Source organism: Erpetoichthys calabaricus, chromosome 9 (assembly GCF_900747795.2).
Source record: "Erpetoichthys calabaricus chromosome 9, fErpCal1.3, whole genome shotgun sequence".
NCBI lineage: Eukaryota > Metazoa > Chordata > Cladistia > Polypteriformes > Polypteridae > Erpetoichthys > Erpetoichthys calabaricus.
The window spans coordinates 67,275,923-67,299,413 of NC_041402.2; the positions used below are offsets into that span (position 1 = coordinate 67,275,923).

Below are 23,491 nucleotides of genomic sequence, written 5' to 3' on the forward strand. Positions count from 1 at the left end.
TACTAAAATCTTTTGCTTACATTAGAGCATGAGAACAATCTACATGAGAACAGGCCATTCAGCCCAACAGAACTTGCCAGTCCATTCCACTAAAGTCTTCCCAAGTAGCATCAAGTCTTGCTTACAGAGTCCCAGAAGTTCTACTTTCTACCTCACTACTTGGTAACTTATTCCATGTGTCTATAGTTCTCTGAGTGAAGAAAAAAAATCCTTTATTTTGTTTGAAATTTACTCTTAACAAGTTTCCAACTGTGTCTCCCATGTTCTTGTTGAACTCATTTTAAAATAACAGCCTCAATCCACTGTACTTATTCCCTTTGTAATTTTAAACACTTCAAGCATGTCTCCTCTTAATCCTCTTTTGCTTCAACAGAAAGGGCTCATTTCTTTTAATCTTTTCTCATAACACATCCTCTGTTACCCTGGAATCAGCCATATTGCTCTTCTCTGGACTTTTTCCAGCACTGTTATGTCATTTTTGTAGCCTGGGGACCAAAACTGCACACAATACTCTAGATGAGGCCTCACCAAGTGTGTTATAAAGCTTGAGCATTGGACTTGTAATCTACACATCAGGGTGCTATATAACCTAACATTCTAAACACTGTCTGACAGTTGATGGTGTCGAGGCATCTACTACGAATCATAACTCCTTCTCATAAGGTATAATTTCAATTTTGAGACCTCCCATTGCATAAACAAATCTAACAATTTTACTTCCTATGTGTAATAATTACAGTACACTAAATTTCATCTGCCCAAGCCTGTATGTGGATTCTAGATAAACTGCCCATCCACCTAGTCTGGTATCATCTGCAAACTTAACCAACTTGCTATTTATATTCCTATCCAAATTCATTTATATATGTTAAAACTCACAACAGAACTAGCATCTCTCACCATCATCTGCTGCTTTCTATTTCTGAGACAATTTTTCACCCATCTACAACAACTTAACCTCTCATTTTGTGACCTTATGACATGCTTTCTGAAAACATTCATCTAGATAGTTTTTTTTTAATAAACTTTTAAGGCATAAGCAAATATTTTTTTTCTGTCTACAGATAGCCAGTGAGAAATACAGTAAAGAGACTTGTGCATAAAAAAGTGGATTGAATTACTTTAACTCCAGAGCAGTGTGGTGATACATTGGTTAGTGCTGCTGTGTGAAGTCTGCATGTCCTCTTTTTGTCTTCTTGGGTTTTCCCCAAGAACCTCAGTTTGCCTCCCACATCATATAATAACATTCATTGGTGAATCTAAATTGGGCCTGCATGTGCGATTGTGGGTGTGTGTCTGACTGGGCCCTAAAATGGACTTTCACTCTGCTCTCAAGCAGTTCTTGCTTATAGCCATTCTTTGACCATTTCTGCATGTGAAATTGGAGCAAATGGGCTCAGTTAGTGGATCAGTGAAACTATCAATTAAAGTGAAGATAATGGCAGATTGATTAACTCTCTAACTGACTTTTAACAGTCCTAATATACTTTTTGACTCTTACTATCATAATCCCTATAGTCAGCAATGGAGTCATTTGTCTTAGACGTTATTTATCCATTCTTTTCTTTGCAACCTCTATTTCAGTTCTATATTTATCTACTGCAGAGTCTTTAATTCTTTAAAACTACTTCTGCTATAGTATGTAACACCTGTGTCTAGCACTTATCAATGCATCTAATAAAAATACACATATATATAAATTAATGCTAATAGAGTCCAGTGCCCTCTGCTTGAAACATTAATTTACTTACTGTACTGCACTAATGACAAGAAATGGGAAGGATGTTGTAATTAAAATCTAAACTCAAGAGGACCTAGACAATTTGAAAATGAATGCTGAGAAATAGGTAACCTCCAAACAATTATCACAATGAAGATCTTTTTCTCAAAACAAGAAACTGGAATTAAAAGAATCAGTACAAACATATGTGTATACCCATAGAATGAAAAGTGACAATTTTGGTGTCCTTCAAAAAGAACTTGTGAAAGACGCTTGGATGATGTCAATAGTATAAAGATTTCTGGCTAAAGCTCTCAGTGTATAAATTAACTCATTGAATAACACATACAGACTCTCGCTCAAGGCACTCTTTCAAAACTGCTGATTCTGTAGAACTTGTTAGAGGGGAAAAAAACAAAACCAAGGTGGGAGTGAAACAAAACAACAAACATGAATAAATGCAGAAATTGTGACAACCAATTAGACAATGATGATTCATACAAAGTAAACAGCATTACTATAGCAAAAAAAAAAATAACCATTGTGTAACTTAATGTGGCTCATATTGAAAATATACAGTATATCCATTGAAAAATCAAGCTCATCTTGTTATTTCTGTATGAAATTAATGTTACACTTTATAGTCACAAAGATTTACTTGTTAATGTTACTATTGAAAATTTGTGTTTGTGCTTGTAAATCAGTCTACACCAAAACACTGAAGTGGGGCTGATCCCTGATAAATTCATAAACAAGGATAATATAAATGGTCACATTTTAGCAAGTGGAATAGTGTCCTGCTTATCCTTGAAATAACATTTTCTTAATACTTGTTTCATTATGTGTATTTCACTAAAGTCAGTCAATAAATACATATTTTGCTGGTTTTCAAGCAGACAGGTAACTAGTCAGTTTCTATCATCCATTACTTATTCTTCCTTATATTTTCTGCAGGACGTCCTAGCTGACGGCAGTCTGTAGCCCACCTCCTTGACCCTGCTACTCCAAACCCTACGTCATCATAAACACAGAGAGCAAAAATAAAAACGTAAGGGAGACTTTAATACTTTCTTTATAAAGAAACTTTAATGTCTATATTATTATAAATTGTGTTAGTGTCTGTACAGTTTCAGTCAGTACCTACAGCAAGAACAGAAGTTTAGTTCTTGTATAGCCCAAAATCGCACAAGGAAAGTCTCAATGGGCTTTAGCAGGTCATGTTTTTTGACAGCACCCCAGTCTTGACCCTCTAAGAAGACAGGAAAAAAACTCCCAAAAAAACCTTGTAGGGAAAAGAAAAATGGAAGAAATCTTGGGAAGGGCAATTCAGAGAGAGAGAGAGAGCGATGCCCCTGTCCAGGTAGGTTGGGTATGCAATTGATGTCAACAAATGGAGTAATTACAACATACAAAACAGAACACAAGTGATCTTCTTCACAGAGCTACATGGCCAATCTCTGTACAAATAGCTGTACAAATAGCTGACCCTGCGCTCCGATTCCAAAACTCTCTGGAGAGTAAGTTGGGGTATGTGAAAAATGGCAAATTACTAATACAAGAAACTGTAAATGATGAAGAAAGGATTAAAAATCAAAATCACCTCAGAAATGCAATGCAGTAATACAAAATACCTGTTCCTACCATGAATCCAAGTTTGATTTCCAGATTTTCCCACAAACTTTCAAGAAATAATGTGTAAAATAGAGATGCCCCTATCCATGCATCTTTAAATTTCATATTTATTTAATTTTCAGCTTCACTGATTGAATGTTACTGGCAGTCTTTAGCTCAGTAACTTGTTCTCCCTGGCTGTTACTTGTTGCCTTTAATACATGCTGAGTTTTTATCTCCAGTACTCAAACAGAGCTATAGCACCAGGTACTCTTAATTGTAATACCGTATATGTTTTAATTACAATAAATTGAATTAAAGAATTATTAAAAAAAAAAACTCATCACTTTATCCATGATAAATTACAACAGACTGGTCTTACTCAGCACTTGAAATGGAGACAATAGCAAAATAAATGTACTTGTGGATGAGGCGTTTTTTTAATCAGTAGTTCCCACTCCAATTCTTGATGAGATTACAGATAGGCACTCTAACATAGTAGAATGGAAGACAATGTCAGGTTACAGTATAGAAAACAGTGGAATATGCCTGTTGAAAGACATGAAAAGGCATCTTATCGAAGTGTTTTACCTGTCAGATGTTGAAGGCAGATCAGAAGCATTTTTTACATTATGAGCCAACTGCTCTACTGTCTAGCACCTCACATACTGTATGCATGAACAATTCTTTTCATCTTCATCAGAATAACACTTGGCAATCTGAACTACTAATTGTCAAAGGGTGGCAAGTCTTTTGTCAGCTTTTAATGGACAAGGGTGAGGGCTCTACTGGAGTGTGCAAAAGCCATGAAAAAAGGAAGGAAATGTAAAGGAACGATTGTACTTTCTTAAATAATACTCTACATAGTTAGGAAATGTTATTTATGTACCAAACTCCTTCTCTTGCTCACAGAATTACTGTGCATAAAAGTACACTGAAGTCCCAAACATAATTATAAAAGAAGCACATTCTCATTATATGCATAATTACACAGAAATGTGAAAGTAATGTTAAGGTAATTACCATATAAGCTCTCGTAACTGTAACAGAGCTCAAGTCTTACTTGATTTTCCAAAAGTTTTCATTCTTGAGCAGACCGCCGGGTAAGAAGCAAGTTGTGGCTGTGATTTTCACTAGATAAAAGTGTTTACTGCTGTTTGCTCTCATGGTAGGCTCAAACAAAAGTGATGAAGAGTGAGACAGAATGTTTGTGTGACAGACTGAGACATAGCGGGATCCATGCTGGCAGAGAAATGCAGACAAAAGAAGAAACGGGAAGGCGGCAATGACGGTGAAATCTCCTCCAAAAGGAAAATATCACGAACATCCATGAAGGAACATAGTGAGGTAGGAATGACAAAGAATGAAAGAAAATCACCACATGTAATAAAAAATATAGTTGCCATAGCTACCTAGAAGTGCCAGGAAACAAATGCAGATAGCAAACATTGAGCTGAAACTGAGGCCAACATCATCCCGGTAAATTGCCAGAGTGATTTCACAGTGACGCCCTGCGTAGCCTTCTGGACAGTGGCAGTTAAATTTGGATGGGGACTGGGCAATGCAGGTGCCATGGTGGCAGGGTCTGTTGGCACACAATGTGTAGATGCAGAATCGGCCTGTAGAGTTTTCCATCACCATGTGGCCAGAGGGGCATCTAAAACAATAGGACAAAAAGAGATATAGACACATTTAATTGCCTCTTATTTGGTATTCATCAAGGTAGGAACTTAACAACACTTTCAGCACTTTTACTGCCTCCTTTTTTATTTTGTGTATCAGATACCATGCATAAACTCTCAAGGGCATCCGTGAACAATACTTGAATGATAGACATGTATTGTCTTATTTAAGAATACAGGAAGCAGCACCACTGATCTAAAATGGGCTGGTGTGGCACTGATAACTGTTGTTCATCTGAAATTGAAACTTAGCATTTATACAATAAGCAGATGCTTAGGAAATGGCCAAAAATATAATAATTATTATTGTGAAACAGTACACAGTCCTGCCAATTGCCTTCTAGAATCCCGGGGTAATCATGTTGTCATTTTTCCACTCTTCCATTATTCACCGCCTGCCATGTCTGAGCTCTCTGAATTCTCTTCTACAGTATATGTTATATAACATGCTGAATATGAATCCAAAATTCACTAATGAGAACACATGTAGATTACTGTATGCAGTTCTAGTCAGTACAAAAAAAAAGTATAGAGGCTCTTGAAATGGTGGGGAAAGGAGCAAACAACTAAATCCTGGGATTAAAGAGCATGTACTGCTCTGAAGGGTTAAGGAAATTAAACAGAAAAGGGGTACATGGGGACATAATTCAGGCATTGCAACTCTCAGGGGGCATGTCATTTGTAACCTCTTTAATCCAGACCAGGGTCACAGGTGTGTTGGAGCCTATCCCAGCTAGCATGGGGCACAAGGCAGGAACAAACTGTGGTCAGGGTGAACACACACACCAAACACCAAATCAGGTCAAGGAGCATGCACTGGTACAGCACGCTGCTGCACCCACCACACAATAAAACAGCTGGGGATCCCAGTTGGCAACATTCCATGCTGACATTTAGTATAGTCCCGCCTCCCGGAAATGACTTTCAATCTGCTGCAGCCAGGTGTTACGTGGGCGTTCCCTTGGTCTGGTCCAGCCGCTCAAGTCCTCAGCAATGAGGATCCTGCGAACCGGATCACCTTCTGGGAATCGCACCACATGGCTGTAGTGCTGTAACTGACACTCCCTCACAATGCAGGCAATGTGCCTCATTCAAGACTTTGTGAACAACCGGTCGATCAACACAAAATCAAACCAACAGTACCCAAGGACTCTCCGAAGAGACTCAGTACCAAAGGAGTTTAGTCTTCCTCGCAGGTCATTGGATAATGTCCATGTCTCGGAACCATATAGCAAAACAGGAAGCACCAGGACTCTTAAGACTTGGACCTTCGTCCTTTTGCAAAGATATCAGGAGCACCACGCACCACTTTCCAGCGACCTCATGAACCCCCATGCTCTCCCAATCCATCTACTGACTTAATAGGAAGAGTCACCAGAGACTTGAATGTCACTGCTGAGGTAAGTAAACCTCTTGATGAGGCTGACACTCTCTCTACAGATAGACATACTGCTGATGACTGTGCCCAAGAGGACATTAAAAGCCTGGATCTTGGTTTTTATCCAGGATACTCGGAAGCCCAGATACTCAGACTCCTCACTAAGTCTCTCGAGAGCCCTGAAAAGAGACTCCATTGACTCAGTGAAGATCACACCATTGTCAGAAAAGTCAAGATTGGTAAATCTTTCTTCAGCAGTACATGCCCACAGCCGCTGAACCCCACAGCCTTGCTCAACACCCAGTCCATGCAAGCATTGAACAAGGTAGGTACAAGAACACACCCCTGACGAACTGGGAAAAATGGAGAGGTTCTGCCCCCACTTGGCACAGCACTTATTGTACCAGTGTACAGGCTGGCCATGATATCCAGCAACTTTGGGGGGATCCTGCAAAGTCTCAGAATGTCCCACAGGGCAGCTCGATCAACTGAGTTCAACGTTATAGACAATAGACAAAGGCTACAAAGAAACTCTGCCTATATTCACATATGTGTTCGATGAGAACACTCACTGGCAGAATGTGATTGACAGTAGACTTCTTAGGCATAAAGCCAGACTGCTCTGGTCACTGGTAGTAAGCAAGTGATTACGGATGCTATTCAGGATGATCTTAGCAAGGACCTTACCCGGCACCGAAAGCAGTATTATCCCCCTGTATTTGCTGCAATTCAGGTGATCACCCTTCCCTTTCCAGATAGGGATGAAAAGTCCCATTTTCCAGTCAGTCCCCCAAATGGAAGAAAAGATTGTTTGCAATGTCAGGAGGACAGCCTTAGCCCCATCTTGGAAAAGTTCACCCGGGATACCAAAGATCCCTGCAGCCTTCCCTTAACTGGTTCACCACTTGTGCAATCTCAGTGAGACTGGGTGGTTCACAGCTAATTGGAGGATTAGACTCAAGAGCCGTGGACCCAGAAATGTCCAGCATCCTAGCCGGAGGATCAGCTTTAAACAGCTGCTCAAAGCAGCTAACCAGTAGCCAGTCAAAACCATACCATCATCCGTAAGGACTTATACATCACCCATCCTGACTGTGACTCTCTGAGGAACAAATTTGGAGCTGCGTAATGCTTCAATTCCTCTGTAAGTGGGACATGGGTCCCTAGACCATAGATAGTGTGTCAGGTGCTCACAGATTCCTCTAATAAATGTCTCCTTATCTGCCCTCAGAACCCTCACAGCCATCCTTCTTAGTTCCCACTACAGACTCGAGTTGCCATCAAGCATTGTGCTGCGACTTATTTTGATAATATCCAGGGTGCCCTGTGAGATGAAACACATCCTTCTGGGAATACCGGCAACACCAACACAACCCTCAGAAACCTTCAGGGACTTGTCACAGAAAGTCCCCCACATCACAATAGGATCGGCAGTCGCACCCAAATCTTCAAGTTCCTCAAACAAACTGCATGCAAGCTAAGTAGAATAACCCTGAGCTTGGAGTTCGGCCAAGTCCAGAACCAGTCTCCTAGTAGGTGGTAGCCTACTGTACCTAAGCTGGATCTTTAGAGTAGCAACAACAAGTCTGTGGTCAGAATTAACAAACTGGGCACTTCTGTAGACCCTGTAGTTCTGTAGGAGCCTCCAGCATTTGCCCACAAGAATGTGATTGATCTCCTTCACTGCACCACCAGTACTGAAGTACCAAGTTCAACAATGCAGCTCAGAGCTCTGGAACTGGGATCCAGCAATCTGCAGCCCCTGACTTTTGCAAAGTCAAGGAACATGGAGCCACTTTCACCACGGTCACCAGACCCATGGGGACAGACACAATCCTCATAACCAGCCCTGTGGTCAGTAGTTGCATTGAAGTCACACATGACAAGTGGCGTGTTACCCATCAACTACCGAGTGATGTGGTTCAATGACATGTCTTGGTAGTGTGTTCCAGAATTCCACAACTCTGCTTAAAAAAGTGTTTCTTGGCTTCTGTCTTAGATGCATTTCCCCTTAATTTCCATTGATGTCCTTGAGTACATGATTCATCTTTAAGTCGAAAGATCTTAATGCTGGATCTACTTAATCAATGCCTTTGAGGATTTTAAATATGTGGATTAAGTCCCCATGCACTCTCCTCTGTTTGAGACTAAACAAGTTTAAATGTCTGAGTCTGTCACAGTAGGACATGTCCTTACATCCTGGGATGCACTTGCTTGCTCTCCTCTGCACAGCTCCAAGTGCTCTTATGTCTTTATTATACCATGGTGAACTGCACACAATATTCCAGATGTGGTCTTACAAATGCATTGTATAGTTTGAGCATAATGCCCTTGGCTTAAATTCAACAGTTTTTATGATATAACCTAATATTTTATTTGTTTTTTTAATCACTTCTGTGCATTTCTTAGTCAATGAAAATGTTGTGTCAACATAAACCCCTAAATCCTTTTCAAATGTTGCTTACTGTATAACAGTGTCTCTATTATGCATTTATAACTGATGTTCCTTCTGCCCACGTATTGCACTTTGCACTTTTCTACATTAAACTGCATTTTCCAGGTGTTCACCAGATTCTGAAGGTTGTCAAGGTTATTTTGAATTCCTCAGTGTCTGCTGTCCCTCCAGTTTCAGTGTCATCTGAGAATCTGACAAGTTTACTAAAACATAAATACAATACAAATAAATATAAACACTTGTATAAAATGTCTGTTCATTCTGTGTACACAATGTGACCTCTGAAACAGTTCACCCTTAAAGAGGAGACAAGGCTAAACCACATATTTTATTGCAATTTAGTTCAGTTTCCCTGGGTTCCTCACTCACACAGTAGCTCAGTACTATGGAGGTTCAATCTGGCTGACATAAAACTTGTGCCTGTGTTTTTGCTCATTGATTAACGTTCTTGAAATTTGCCCTCCTAGTGTGGGTTAAACAGTTACAGTCTGAAAACTGATGGATGGTGCACTTTTGACATCTCTTTTTGGAATTATGCTTGTCAGTTACTATACCAGTTTTTGCAGAATAGAAAATTCTGTTTGCAGAAGAGAAAATATTTTCACATAACAGAAGTCAAATCAGAAGAATAATTAAACAAAATTCTGTATCATAAAACTTTTGGTGCCAAGTTTTGTATTTATTTTCACATCCTACACTTTTTCTGTATACAATCTGTTTTATAATATAAGTACGCTCTTTTGAAAATGTAATAATTTGAATGATTTAGGATGTACAGTAAAGTTGGACTTAAATTGCAGACTGTTGGTAAAATAGGATCAAAAGAGGCTTACAGGTCTGTTCATGATCTACTGTGTTCTGTCTTTAATATTATAACATAAACTAACAAAATAATTTCAAAGCAGCCAAATCCAATTCAGGGTCATGGGTGACTGTAGCCAAACCTGGCTGCAACGTGTGTAATGCAGGAAGCAACCCTAGATTGAAGAGTCATACATTGCAGAGGCTTCAGCTAATTCCAAAAAATGACCTGGGCTGAGGACATGGACCTGAAGTAGTGGACGTGGTGTTATTTTGGAAAAGCTAATATGTCTTCCAGAGTTTACTGCTGTGGTATGATTATTACTGACTATCGACTGACTGTTGTGAGCTGTGCTCATTGCCAACAGCATCCTGGTTGACTTAATACATTTTTCTGTGCTGACGTTCACTTCAGTGCTGCACATGTACTGTATAATGCATTCCCTTGAACAGAGCACATTCTCCATGAATACATATGTTGAGGGATGATGCCAGATACAACGTAAATAATGCACAGCAAAAAGCAGTAAGCTAGCATAGAAAACATATGCAGTATCTGATTTATATTGAGGAACTGGACAATCTTACTTACTGGCCCAGTCAAAAAAAAGGAAGAGAAACTCTTCATTTTACTCTTTTTCCCCCACAGACAACATTTGAGTTTGGCTCAATAGCTTCCTCTAGAGACTACAGCTGACATGTTTAGTTCCGAACATACTTACTTACCCAGTAAAACTGTTGTATATTATATTATATTATATTATATTATATTATATTATATTATATTATATTATATTATATTATATTATATTATAAGCACTCATCTCACTAAGTCATAGCATTATATTTAAAGACAGGTATCCAATACCAATAGATCATAACTGTGTGTCATCAAGAGGAAGAATTAGCCAGACTAAATATTACAATGGTTTTGAAATGGCCATTGGATCGGTCACAAGACGTGCCAACAAGTTCTGCATGCATCAAGGGCAGCAAGCCCACCTAAACAGTGTTATATGTGTATTAAGAAAGAGGCCACCACACAGAAAGAGACAATTGATAAAAGGGACAAAGGGAGGCCAACATGACTTGTATTTAATTAATTGTAGGCTACAAATAAGAATTGACTACAACAGAGGATCAACAGAGGAGTGTCACAGTGCACTATCATCATATATTGTTATGTAAGGCATGTGACATAAGTTGACCAAATTGTTTCACCACTGTTAGAAAAAAAGAAGAATTTGTGGCCTAATAAATACCACCATGTAATGAAGGTGTGGAAAAAAGATGCCTGCAAAAGGAAGTCCAGCTGCCTGAGTGCATGAATTAGTCCTGCAAGGTGTCAACAGTTATTATTTTATATTTGGGTATTGTATTTACTGAAGGCGCTTAAAGTGATTTGCTTAACGACATACAGTAATTCAGTGGAGGGAACTGAATTGACAGCTTTGTGGTTTCAAGTGCTAAGCTGCTACAACAATGGACTGCCAATGGACAATGAAAGCTACAGTAGATGAATTCAGATGTAATATTGCGAGGTGGCGATAAATTGGGTCTGTTGATATGATCAGATCAACCCTTTAAGGCTACAGGATATCTAAACCTCGTGGACTATCTGGTGCATACAAGCTGGGTACCCACCTTGGTTATCCTTTTTATGCCTGGCATAGTATCATGAATATGCCAATGAATTCAATCTAATGCAGTGACCTCCATAGTCATGAGAACCTAATGCAACAGTGAATCTACTACTACTTCTTTCGGCTGCTCCCGTTAGGGGTTGCCACAGCGGATCATCTTCTTCCATATCTTTCTGTCCTCTGCTTCTTGTTCTGTTAAACCCACCACCTGCATGTCCTCTCTCACCACATCCGTAAACCTTCTCTTGGGCCTTCCTCTTTATCTATTACCTGACAGCTCTATCCTTAACATCCTTCTCCTAATATACTCAGCATCTCTCCTCTGCACATGTCCAAGCCAACGCAATTTCGCCTCTCTGACTTTGTCTCCCAACTGTCCAACTTGAGCTGACCCTCTAATGTCCTCATTTATAATCCTATCCATCCTCATCACACCCAATGCAAATCTTAACATCTTTAACTCTGTTACCTCCAGCTCTGTCTCCTGCTTTCTGGTCAGTGCCACCGTCTCCAACCCATTTAACATAGCTGGTGAATCTACAAAGTGATAATTTGGCCTGCAACTTTGCCAAGAATGTGTCTTATATTTTGTTTATTGTAACATAATGTAAAGCTTATTTTGATGCCTGCTTTCAGATTTGTTAGGTGTACTTCTAAGTTCCTGCATGTGATTCACTAATGAATTTCTACTTGTTATTATCATTATTGTATTGATTTTATTCTGGTCATCCATTTTTATCTTTTGAAACTTTACTGTGGTGCACACTTGCAAACAAATTCCGATTGAGCTGTGCACAGATCATTAAAAAACATGGAAGAGAAGTAGAAATTGAGTTCTCAAAGAAAATCTGCAGATTTGCAGAAGTCAAAAGGATAAGCACAACCCAGATAGATGAGAAGGAGGCAATTGCGTAATTGCAGTGGCAGACAGCTTGAGCAGTCTCATGAAACACTGTATAAGTTTCTCAACAAGACACATAAGTGTTCATTTTGCACGTCAGATATCAACTTAATGCCGACTGTACAGACACCCACTAATTCTTAAATTTGTGTGTGATACTGTAATGGGGGTATGGATGGGTTTGCATCCTGGCTGGTAGGCCAAAATAATGGAAGAACAATGGGGAACTTCATCTCGGAGCCATAAGTTACTCAGTACACTTAGTGGTAGCAACACTCTGGTGCTTTTTGGGCACACAGTAGGCTGTTGGCACCCTTTGGATCTGCTGAAGACAGCTACAGGGAGAGGATCCCCTGTCTGAATCAGAATTGCTTCTCTACTTCACCTCTGATATTCTGAGAGTACTCCCAAGTTTGACTATAAAAGACTCTCTATGTGAGCTGGAAGAGTTGGAGTCTGGAACATAGGAAAACAACACCTGCTTGAAGAGAAGGAGAATGAGAAAGAAGGAAATAATTGTGAATAGTGCTTGTTTTGGTGATATTATCTTTGGGTGTTTTTTGAAGCCTTATAAGACAGTATGGTGATAAACAAAAAGAGTGTTTTGGACCAGAACTGCTGTGTTTAGCAAATGTATTCTGGGTCTGAGGTGTGGGACGACCCCCTAAAATCAAGAGAACTGAAAAATGAGATTTTCATAAGGTCTTCATTAGATGTTATAATTATTATGAGGCCAATCCCTAAACAACATAATCAGCAAAAGGAAGAAGCTAGCCTGATGTAACCCTTCCTAAAATCAGTAAATTCTTACTGTGGAGACTCAACACACTCAATTAAAACTGTGAATCCAGTAATGAAGTGCTTTGCATGACAGCCCAGCAGCTGACTGCAAGGTGCCAAATACATCTGAAAGGAAAGAGGGCAGTATTAACCTGGAACTGATATTTTGCTTTTACTTTGCCAGCAATTCAGACAAATAAGCTGATTACAGCTGGATGTAAATGGTGGTAGCTGTGAAAAAGAGGCAGTTTGCCATAGTCGGAATGTGACAGATGCTGCTTTTTGGTAACACTCAAGGAAACATTTCTCCATAAATTTCATTTCAGAACATTTGGGCATGTGAATATACTACTTAATTTCAATGTGACTTACCTGCACTCGTACATCCTCCAGAGATCAACACAAACAAAGGGATAACCACACTGATTCTTTTTGCATGCATCAGAGGAACATCCTAAAGTGACCCCTTGTGCACTCACGATGGACACCATTTCCTTGCTTTGACTGTCAAGTGGCATACGTTGGTTATTGAGTCGGAAGTCTCGCATGCACCCTGGGAGAGCCAGAGAAAAAACAATCAGATTTCAATATATTCAGTAACTTGAAATTCAAAAATTGATGCAAATTCTGAGCTCCTCAGGAGCACAGATATGTGGAGGACATGATTCAGCTCAGACAACTTTATGTACAAAAAATAGCATTTACAAGATCTTTATGCTACCTCAGAATCAATGCTGATGTGTCCAAATGTCTCAGAGAAGAATATGTTTATTTTTCATTATTGCTGGCATTTGCACTATACAGGACTGCTCTGGAAAAAGTAGGATGGGAGGACTGATGAATGGGATGTTCACCACACAGAACGACTCAGTGCATGTGAATGCCATGCCTTAAAGCAACACATACAGTATCTCACAAAAGTGAGTACACCCCTCACATTTTTGTAAATATTTTATTATATCTTTTCATGGGACAACACTGAAGATATGACACTTTGATACAATGTAAAGTAGTCAGTGTACAGCTTGTATAACAGTGTAAATTTGCTGTCCCCTCAAAATAACTCAACACACAGCCATTAATGTCTAAACTGCTGGCAACAAAAAGTGAGCACACCCCTAAGAGAAAAATGTCCAAATTGTGCCCAATTAGTCATTTTCCCTCCCCATGTGACTCATTAGTGTTACAAGGTCTCAGGTGTGAATGGGGAGCAGGTGTGTTAAATTTGGTGTTATCGCTATCACACTCTCTCATACTGGTCACTGGAAGTTCAACATGGCACCTCATGGCAAAGAGCTCTCTGAGGATCTGAAAAAAAGAATTGTTGCTCTACATAAAGATGGCCTAGGCTATAAGAAGTTTGCCAACACCCTGAAACTGAGCTGCAGCACGGTGGCAAAGATCATACAGCAGTTTAACAGGACAGATTCCACTCAGAACAGGCCTCGCCATGGTCGACCAAAGAAGTTGAGTGCACGTTCTCAGCGTCATATCCAGAGGTTGTCTTTTGAAAATAGACGTATGAGTGCTGCCAGCATTGCTGCAGAGGTTGAAAGGGTGGGGGGTCAGCCTGTCAGTGCTCAGACCGTACGCCGCACACTGCATCAAATTGGTCTGCATGGCTGTCGTCCCAGAAGGAAGCATCTTCTAAAGATGATGCACAAGAAAGCCCGAAAACAGTTTGCTGAAGACAAGCAGACTAAGGACATGGATTACTGGAACCATATCCTGTGGTCTGATGAGACCAAGGTAAACTTATTTGGTTCAGATGGTATCAAGCGTGTGTGGTGGCAACCAGGTGAGGAGTACAAAGACAAGTGTGTCTTGCCTACAGTCAAGCATGGTGGTGGGAGTGTCATGGTTTAGGGCTGCATGAGTGCTGCCGGCACTGGGGAGCTACAGTTCATTGAGAGAACCATGAATGCCAACATGTACTGTGACATACTGAAGCAGAGCATGAACCCCTCCCTTCGGAAACTGGGCCGCAGGGCAGTATTCCAGCATGATAACAACCCCAAGCACACCTCCACGACGACCACTGCCTTGCTAAAGAAACTAAGGGTAAAGGTGCTGAACTGGCCAAGCATGTCTCCCGACCTAAACCCTATTGAGCATCTGTGGGGCATCCTCAAACGGAAGGTAGAGAAAAGCAAGGTCTCTAGCATCCACCAGCTCCGTGATGTTGTCATGGAGGAGTGGAAGAGGATTCCAGTGGCAACCTGTGAAGCTCTAGTGAACTCCATGCCCAAGAGAGTTAAGGCAGTGCTGGACAATAATGGTGGCCACACAAAATATCGACACATTGGGCACAATTTGGACATTTTTCACTTAGGGGTGTACTCACTTTTGTTGCCTGCAGTTTAGACATTAATGGCTGTGTGTTGAGTTATTTTGAGGGGGCAGCAAATGTACACTGTTATACAAGCTGTGCACTGACTACTTTACATTGTATCAAAGTGTCATATCTTCAGTGTTGTCCCATGAAAAGATATAATAAAATATTTACAAAAATGTGAGGGGTGTACTCACTTTTGTGAGATACTGGAGAAAACGATGTACAGCAGTTCAAAGAGTATGCTTATAAATGTGGTGTACTATCCACAACAGAGTATACTCTTTGGCCAAGCTGGCATTTATGACAATGTAAACATTCACAAGTATAGACTTATTTACTAACATGGTACTTTAGGGTATCTTTTACTAGAAAGGCACACAATGTCATAACAGTAACAGTCAGTCAAGTAAATAACAGTCTCTACATGTTGTTGAATCTATGATGTATGACACAGTCAGTGTAAAAGTGGATTATGGAGATGACCCATCCTGAGAAAGGTTATGGAATGTATGTGATGGCACAGGTCAGTATTCATTTGCATGTAGTGAATTAAGGCAAATTACACTGTGGTCACCAGTACAACTTCTAAGGGATGTGAAAAATTCAAGAATGATAACAAAAACATCCATTCATTTACTAAATTCTATCCATTCCTTTATCTAGTTAAGGGTTGTGGAAGCTGGTGTGTACTTCAGCTGTGTTGTGTAAACAGGAACAAGTCCTGGACAAAGCATCAGTCTATCCAAGGGCACATTTACCCGCTCACTGCCAGTTTAGTGCCACCTCTTAACTGAAGATGCCCATCTTTGGGATATACAAGAAAATCCATACAGGAATAGAGAAAATGTGCCCAGTCTACACCAGCCGTTCCTGGGCTGGGATCTGAAGCCAGATCTCTGGATTTGCGTGGCAGCAGCGATTGCCACTGCTCCACTCAACTTGCCTAATGCATTTTAATTTGGTCACAAGGAGCTGGAGTATCATGTTTAATGTAGGAGTTAGCTTTGGAGGGGGGACAAGTTCTTTTGAGAGCACACTAAATCAAGAGGGAATAAATATATGTTTAGAATGTGGGAGGATAACCACAGAAAAAAAGTCTAGGCAGGTGTAGTGATGAGTGAAATGATTTTTGCGGAAAACTGAATTTGCAGTGAAACCCAACTCAGCAAAGACATTTTGCAAAAATAAAATTGTGATTGGTTTCTTCCATTGATACTGACACAAGACGAAAGGGGTTTAGGCCTATCTAGGAGCATTTTCATGAATTAGTTCTGCAAGCTTTTCTGACTACTATTTAGAATTTAAATAAAATGTGAAAATAAAAATCACTGGACTAAGCTACCAATAAAATATTCTGGTATGGTTCCAGTAGTACAATCCCCACGTTGGCAACTATAATGACACTTGGTGATTGCAGTCCTGAAGAGGCATTGGAGACAGAAATGAAACTTGAAACTCTACAGCACTTGGAGAGTGCATAACCTTGACCACCTTTGCAGGAATCAAGAAACAGGGAAGCATGTTGATAGGTAATGGTAGTTGGTTTGGGTGGAGGGGGTGCTTGGGCGATTGATTAATGTGTAGTGAGATTTTCCAGTAGACAAAACACAGTAAATGGGGAGAGGGAAGTCTGGGCATCTCTGCTCAAGCTGCTGCCCCCGCGACCCGACCTCGGATAAGCAGAAGTGGATGGATGGATGGATGGCAAAACACAGTAATGTGCACAATGGTGTGTCTTCATGTGGAAAGTAAGTAGCATATCACATCTGCAGAAAATGTACTGCACTCCGCCATGGTGAAGTGAATGAGAGGCGTAAAGGGAATTGATTCTAAGGGTTAGGCAGCTGCAGAAATTAAAACGGGTAAGCACAGAAGTGTGAACAGGGATTAGAGAGTAATATTCCTTAATTTCAACCCGCATAAAAATGTAAACGCTCCCAAAAACTCTTTTGTTAAGTTCTGCAATTGAGAAATCGGCTGAAAAACAAATGTTAGTGTCAAGATTTAGAAAACTATGTAAATCAAATGTTGGCTATTTCTCTGATCACAACTGGTGTGGTCAGAATATGCAGACTCCACAAAAACATCGCCTGAAGTGGGATTCAAACTCCTGATGCCATTAGGCACTTGTACCAGTGTACCCCCCACCAGAAGGATCATTGAAAAGCAAATAGAGACAAGGCAGCACCACAGCAGGATCACTTCGCTTTGCTCCATCTTTGACAAACAAGCCATCCATTCATTTTGGAACCCAGTTCAGCCAGATGTGGGTCATTGGTGACTGGTGCACAAGACAGAAAAAACCTCTGGAACAAAGCCACACTACAGGGTACATTCACACACAACTGCTGTCACTCACAGTTGCCAATAATGTGATGCACATATGCTTGGGATAAGGGTGGAATCTGCGAAAGGTTTCCTACACAAACTGGAAGAATATGCAGACTCCACAAAGACTGCAGCTGCAGCAGGATTCAGAGGCACTCTTGCTAACTGCTGCACCCAGTGTTATGCATTAACTAGATCAAAGGATCACGTTCATTGAACAAGCTCATTTTTCTAAGAACGGTGAACTTAACGTAACGTATTTGCAAGTGAAGAACTTGAGCGTGAGCGACTTCAGTTTTATGTGACATTCTGGATGTGGACATTCAGATTAAACGTTTTGCCTTACCCTGTAATATAGGGGTGGAGACGAATCCGAAAACGGTATTCAGATAAGCACAAATAGTGGATTATTACGAATATTTATTTTGTACGAATTTTTTGACATTTATTTGTATTCTGAAAAATTAACGTAAAATCAAATAGGCACTGTCTGTGTCTGTCTGCTTGTGCTTAAGATGCACCCCCGCTGACACGAGCACGCGGTGAAGCTCTGCTTTCACTTTTAAGAAAACATACTTTGCGAGGCCACTTTACATTCTTCCCCATTGGACATGCAATATGTAACGTGAATTTTGACCGGCAACTTAATCGGTTAGTTCACCTACACGCTGGTTCCACAGTCACCATTTGTGGCACACGGTTGGAAATAGAGCTTGCATCTATTTCATTTCTTTTTCTTACCAGGAGGATATTAGCATATATGGTTATACGTGTTTGTTGCTTGGTTTAACGCAATAAAGTGTATTTACATAAAGTATTGTGTTTTATTCAAGAACACTGTAATAGCCTAATATAAGGCATGCAAAAATGGAAAAAGTAAACTCATGGCTCATTTATTCTCACTCCTTAAGAAATACAAAATGAACTGAGCATGAATTAGTTCAAAATTGAAATGGTGAACTATGAATGTGAATGTATTCAAATTAATCTGTGAACTGAACTTTGAGCTAGTTATTGTGAGGTGTGAACTTGCCCAACACTGGCTGCACCACAGCACCACCGAATTTGAAGGAAAAGCAAATGAAAATAGAGAAAAGACAAAAACAAGGTAGTATTTTCCCTTTGCCCCACAGCTTTTACCAGTAACCCATCCACTCATCCATTTCTGAACCCACTTATCCAGTTCAGGGTCACTGAGGAGTATGAGCCTACCAGCATTATCAGAAACAAAGCAGAAATCATTTCTAGATAGCCTGAAATGCAACTCCATCGCAGGGTCCTATCACATGCACCACCGGTCACCGATTAAGCGTTAGCACATGTCACTGGGATGTGGGAGGAAAACACAGAGGCAGAAGAAAAGATATGCAAACTCCACAGCGACAGTGACTGGACCAGGACTCAAACCCAGACTCCCAGAGCTGTGATTCAGCACTGCTAACCACAGCCCCACTGGGCTGCCCAGCTATGTACCTTTTATTATTAAAATCTAACAGTAATTAGGCATATTTAAAAATTTTCCAACAAGCACACATCCTCCACACGCCTGCTCCAACTTTCTCTGGGGCTTATTTCATAATGTGTTAAGCACTGAAGGATAAGAAATTCACTTGCCTTAAAAATGTATTGTTTCAAGAAATATTCTTGTGTCTTTTAACACATGCAAAACCTTTTAGGAGGCAATCTGTTCTACCACTTCAGCAGTCCTACATAAACAGAACAAGTAGGAGGGACATTTGTGCTTTTGTTTTTATTCTTTCAAGGAGAGGATGCCTGCCAAATCAGTTACGATACCAAATGCAATGCAGCCCTTGTGTTGCTTTACATTTGGAGAGCTACCTGTGTGATTCAGTGTTTTACTTCAAAGGATTACAAAACAGTCAAGAGGGAACTGGGACGCGCTCTTTAAAAAGGAAAATTTCCCAGTAAACAAAACGGAAATAAGCTGCTTATTGATCTCATTTACAGCACTTTGAAAGTGTTTTTTTTTTCACTCCTCAAAAGAAAAAAAAAACAAAAACGGGAGATTTCAATTGTAAGTGCAGTGCAAAAAACAAAAAAGAAAGCAAAAATAAAAAAAAAAAGGCAGCATTCTGTCTCGGTCCATTTTGAGAATTATTAATAATCTCATATGTATGCATCTTCCATATTTATAACCAAGTAAAGGAGACACTTGAAATAATAAATAATTCATTAAACAAAGACACACGCAGATCATTTTGTATGTTGGCTAATTGCCCATTTGAAAGAAGTACAAACAGAAGGATGTGCAAAGCTTGTAATGGGAACAGAGAGATATTTCTATGCTTCAGTGTGGGAGTCTGGGAGATCAGGTCATCCTACGGAAAACCCTTTAAATTATACTGTACCTCAGTTTCAAATGGCAGTCTGGGAGGGGAAAGCAGGGAGTTGACCTTCTGGTTATGAACAACTCATCTTGCTGACAGAATATGACATGGCTCACTTGAAAGAAATATATTTTGGGGCACTTCTAGGCTGTCACATAGCATCAAAATAGTCAGATAAAGACAAGGCTTTGGGCCCACACAAAAGGCATTTGAATTTCCAGCCATGTTTATCTATTATCTAAAGGCAGTTTGAAAATAAATACTTTAATGTGGGCTAATGGCAAGAAGAAGCATCTCTAAGGGTGCAAGGTGAAACAGATCAGCTGTCCTACAGGTGTCATGTCAAAAGACTCCAAGGACAGGTTGACGACTGCTTGTAGCAATGCTGATATTCTAATGTATGACAGCAGAGAGCCTTTCATCCAATTCCTTTCAAGACATCATCACACGGACTTTAAAGTCCTGCTTCATCTTTCATGCAAAATCAAAAGGGTTCGGACAGATACAGCAGACATGTGCGTAAATGGCAAAGCACAAGAAGATGGGATTCAAGGAGTATTGTGAAGGTGGAAGCAGAACGAGCTACTGAACATACCGCCTGTTACAGTACAAAAGAAACTTTTTTAGGATTGGTTGAGGTCGAAAATTGAGCTTCGGAAGGGTAAATTCTAGGGCCAATGCTTTTTTAAAAAATATCTATAATGTATGTGAAAATGTAACTAACGAGTCAGTTAAACATGCTAATGACACAAAATTAGATGGCTTAATAGATACCTTACAATTGACGAAAGTCTTAAAGGACCTATAAAAAGGATTTATGCATGTGGATGAACAGCAAATGAAGAATATTGCACTCAGTTTCAAACTGATTCTACTGATGAGGGTTGAGGTGACAATATGCTGTGCTGAATAGACCAGACCATCCTTTGGTTTATCTGGAAATTCCCAGGTATCTCTGGTAAGCAGAGATATACCATTGCTCAGAATGTCTCATGTTTGCTCATGGGTCTTCTGCGAGTGGGTCGTCACACTATATACCTAAATTGTCTCATTTGGCTCCTGTAAGTTTGAAAAAGCGGTGAACCTGCTCCTGGGTTTTTCAGCCCATAACGTGCCCCTGCAATCTCTTCATGACCATAAGAGTGGTTGGAGATATGGATATTGAAAGGTTTACAAAACATTTATTTGCTTAGAAAACGCTTTTAACCAAAGTGACTAACAAAAGCGATCAACATAAATGAGTAAACATCTGTCTAGGAACTGTTTGGGAACAAGTGTTACAGGACAAGGGTACAAACTTGATCATCACAAGTGAAGAGCTCTGAACAAAATACAAGTGAGTTACAATTCTTCGGCTACAAAAACCTAACAGCAAGAAATTCACCAAGCAGGAGAGTCTTCAAATGCTTCTTAAGCACATTGAGGGAGTAAGAATTTCAAATGAAGGTGGGCAACTCATTCCATCAACCAGGAAAAGAACCTGCGCTGACAGCTGATACAACACAGAGGTGGCACCACCAGATGCCATTCAACAGCAGATCTGAGTGGTCAAGAAGGTACATAGGACCTCAGAAGTGTCTCCAAATATAAAGGTGCTGACCCATTGACTACGCTATAGGCAAGCATCAAGGATCTGAGCATAATATGGGCTGCTACAAGAAGCCAGTGTAGTGATCTGAAGAGTGAAGTGACATGCTCCCGCCTCCACTGGTTGAACATTAGATTTGTCATTGCATTTGGAATCATCTGCAGTGGCTTGATGACCCACGCCGGTACTCCTGCCTGCAGAAAGTTGTAGTAGTCCAGATGTGACAAGACCAAAGCCTTGACCAAGACTTGTTCTACATATTCGGTCAGAAATAGTCTGATCACGGGGGAATTGAATAGAGTGAATTTGCATAGCCGAAGAACTGTAGCAACATGATCCCTGAAGGAAAGCTGGTCATTGATCACAACCCCAAAGTTCTCTTCTGACTTGATGGGAGTTACCGATAATGAGCTGAGCTGAACAGAGATAGGGTGTTGAATAAAAGGACAAGTTGGGATAACCTTTGCCAGGTTGAGCTAGGGATGTTGTTCCTTCATGCAAGCTGCAATATTAGTGACACATGCAGAGATTCTAGCTGATACTATTTGGTCCACAGAAGGGATGTATGTTATACAAGGACCAAATAAAATAGGTGTTTCATTCTTCTGGAAGGTCACTTCTTGAAAACTGGACAAATGGAAGGGGTAAGACAGAAAGGAACCTAAAGACAAAACCCCAATTGTTCTTAAATGTAACTACATCTTGCCTGGAATAAGCCTGGGGTTGGTGTTTGTCAGTGAAAGCCCAGTGACCAGTTGCCAAGTTGAGACCACCCTGAAATACTCTGCAGCAATGCCTCACGGTCCCACCACCCACAAGGTAAAAGATCACATTTGGCTGTGATGGACATGGATGTAGCATATTATTATATTATAGTTAAGAAAACAGACATTAACCATTTTACAAAATAAAGGAATAAACCTTTGAAATGTGATAAACTAAACAACTATGAGCAATACAGTAAAACTATGAGCTATGAAAATGCACCTGAAGAGAGGACTGATGTCTTTTTAGCTGTATATTTTCCTAATGAACATGCATGAACATTCTTTTTAATAAACATCCATCCATCCATCCATTTTCCAACCCGCTGAATCCGAACACAGGGTCGCGAGGGTCTGCCGGAGCCAATCCCAGCCAACACAGGGCACAAGGCAGGAACCAATCCCGGGCAGGGTGCCAACCCACCTCAGGACACACACAAACACACCCACACACCAAGCACACACTAGGGCCAATTTAGAATCGCCAATCCACCTAACCTGCATGTCTTTGGACTGTGGGAGGAAACCGGAGCGCCCGGAGGAAGCCCACAAAGACACAGGGAGAACATGCAAACTCAACGCAGGGAGGACCCAGGAACTGAACCCAGGTCCCCAGGTCTCCCAACTGTGAGGGAGCAGCGCTACCCACTGCGCCACCCTTACAATAAACAGTTGTTTCTAAAAATAAATCAAGTACACATTTCTGATGCATTTCATAATTTTTGGCCACAGATTGTGACAGGCCGCTTGTCTGTAAGATCCTCAGCAAACACATAGACTTATCACACACTTAGTATCTATTATCTTCAAATTCCACAATTACAAGAAGTGACGAATGCACTAAGCTTCCCTGACCACAGGAGACAGAAAAAGCAGTAAGTGCTGAGGGCTGGGATCTGTAAACAAGCTCAAGTAAACTGCGGAAAAGTAAGTGCAGTCAATAATTCAATGTTCAGCTCAAAAGTTACCATGTGTGGAGGCTCACTTTAATTAAGAAAAACCACAGTGGGAGATGATATTCGTCATTTTAGTTCTAAAATCTAATTACAGAGTTGTCTGTAGCACATCTATTCTTTCTGGATGGACATTCACTTGAGTTAATGTCAGGTTTTCCTAAATACTACACTTGAGCCTTGAATGGCTAGGCAGTAATCATC

At 40.4% G+C, this 23,491-nt stretch overlaps 1 protein-coding gene across 2 annotated transcripts in view; it reads right to left on the reverse strand.

Moving 5' to 3' along the window:
- Positions 1-23,491, reverse strand: part of si:ch211-186j3.6 (neural-cadherin) — a 631,675-nt gene that overhangs the window by 30,571 nt on the left and 577,613 nt on the right. For both annotated transcript variants that reach the window (XM_051932159.1, XM_028809678.2), the window contains exons 30-31: positions 13,344-13,524; positions 4,744-4,988 (exon numbers count right to left, since the gene is read on the reverse strand). In XM_051932159.1, the coding sequence (XP_051788119.1) occupies positions 4,744-4,988; positions 13,344-13,524 (426 nt within the window). The remainder of the gene's footprint in view (positions 1-4,743; positions 4,989-13,343; positions 13,525-23,491) is intronic.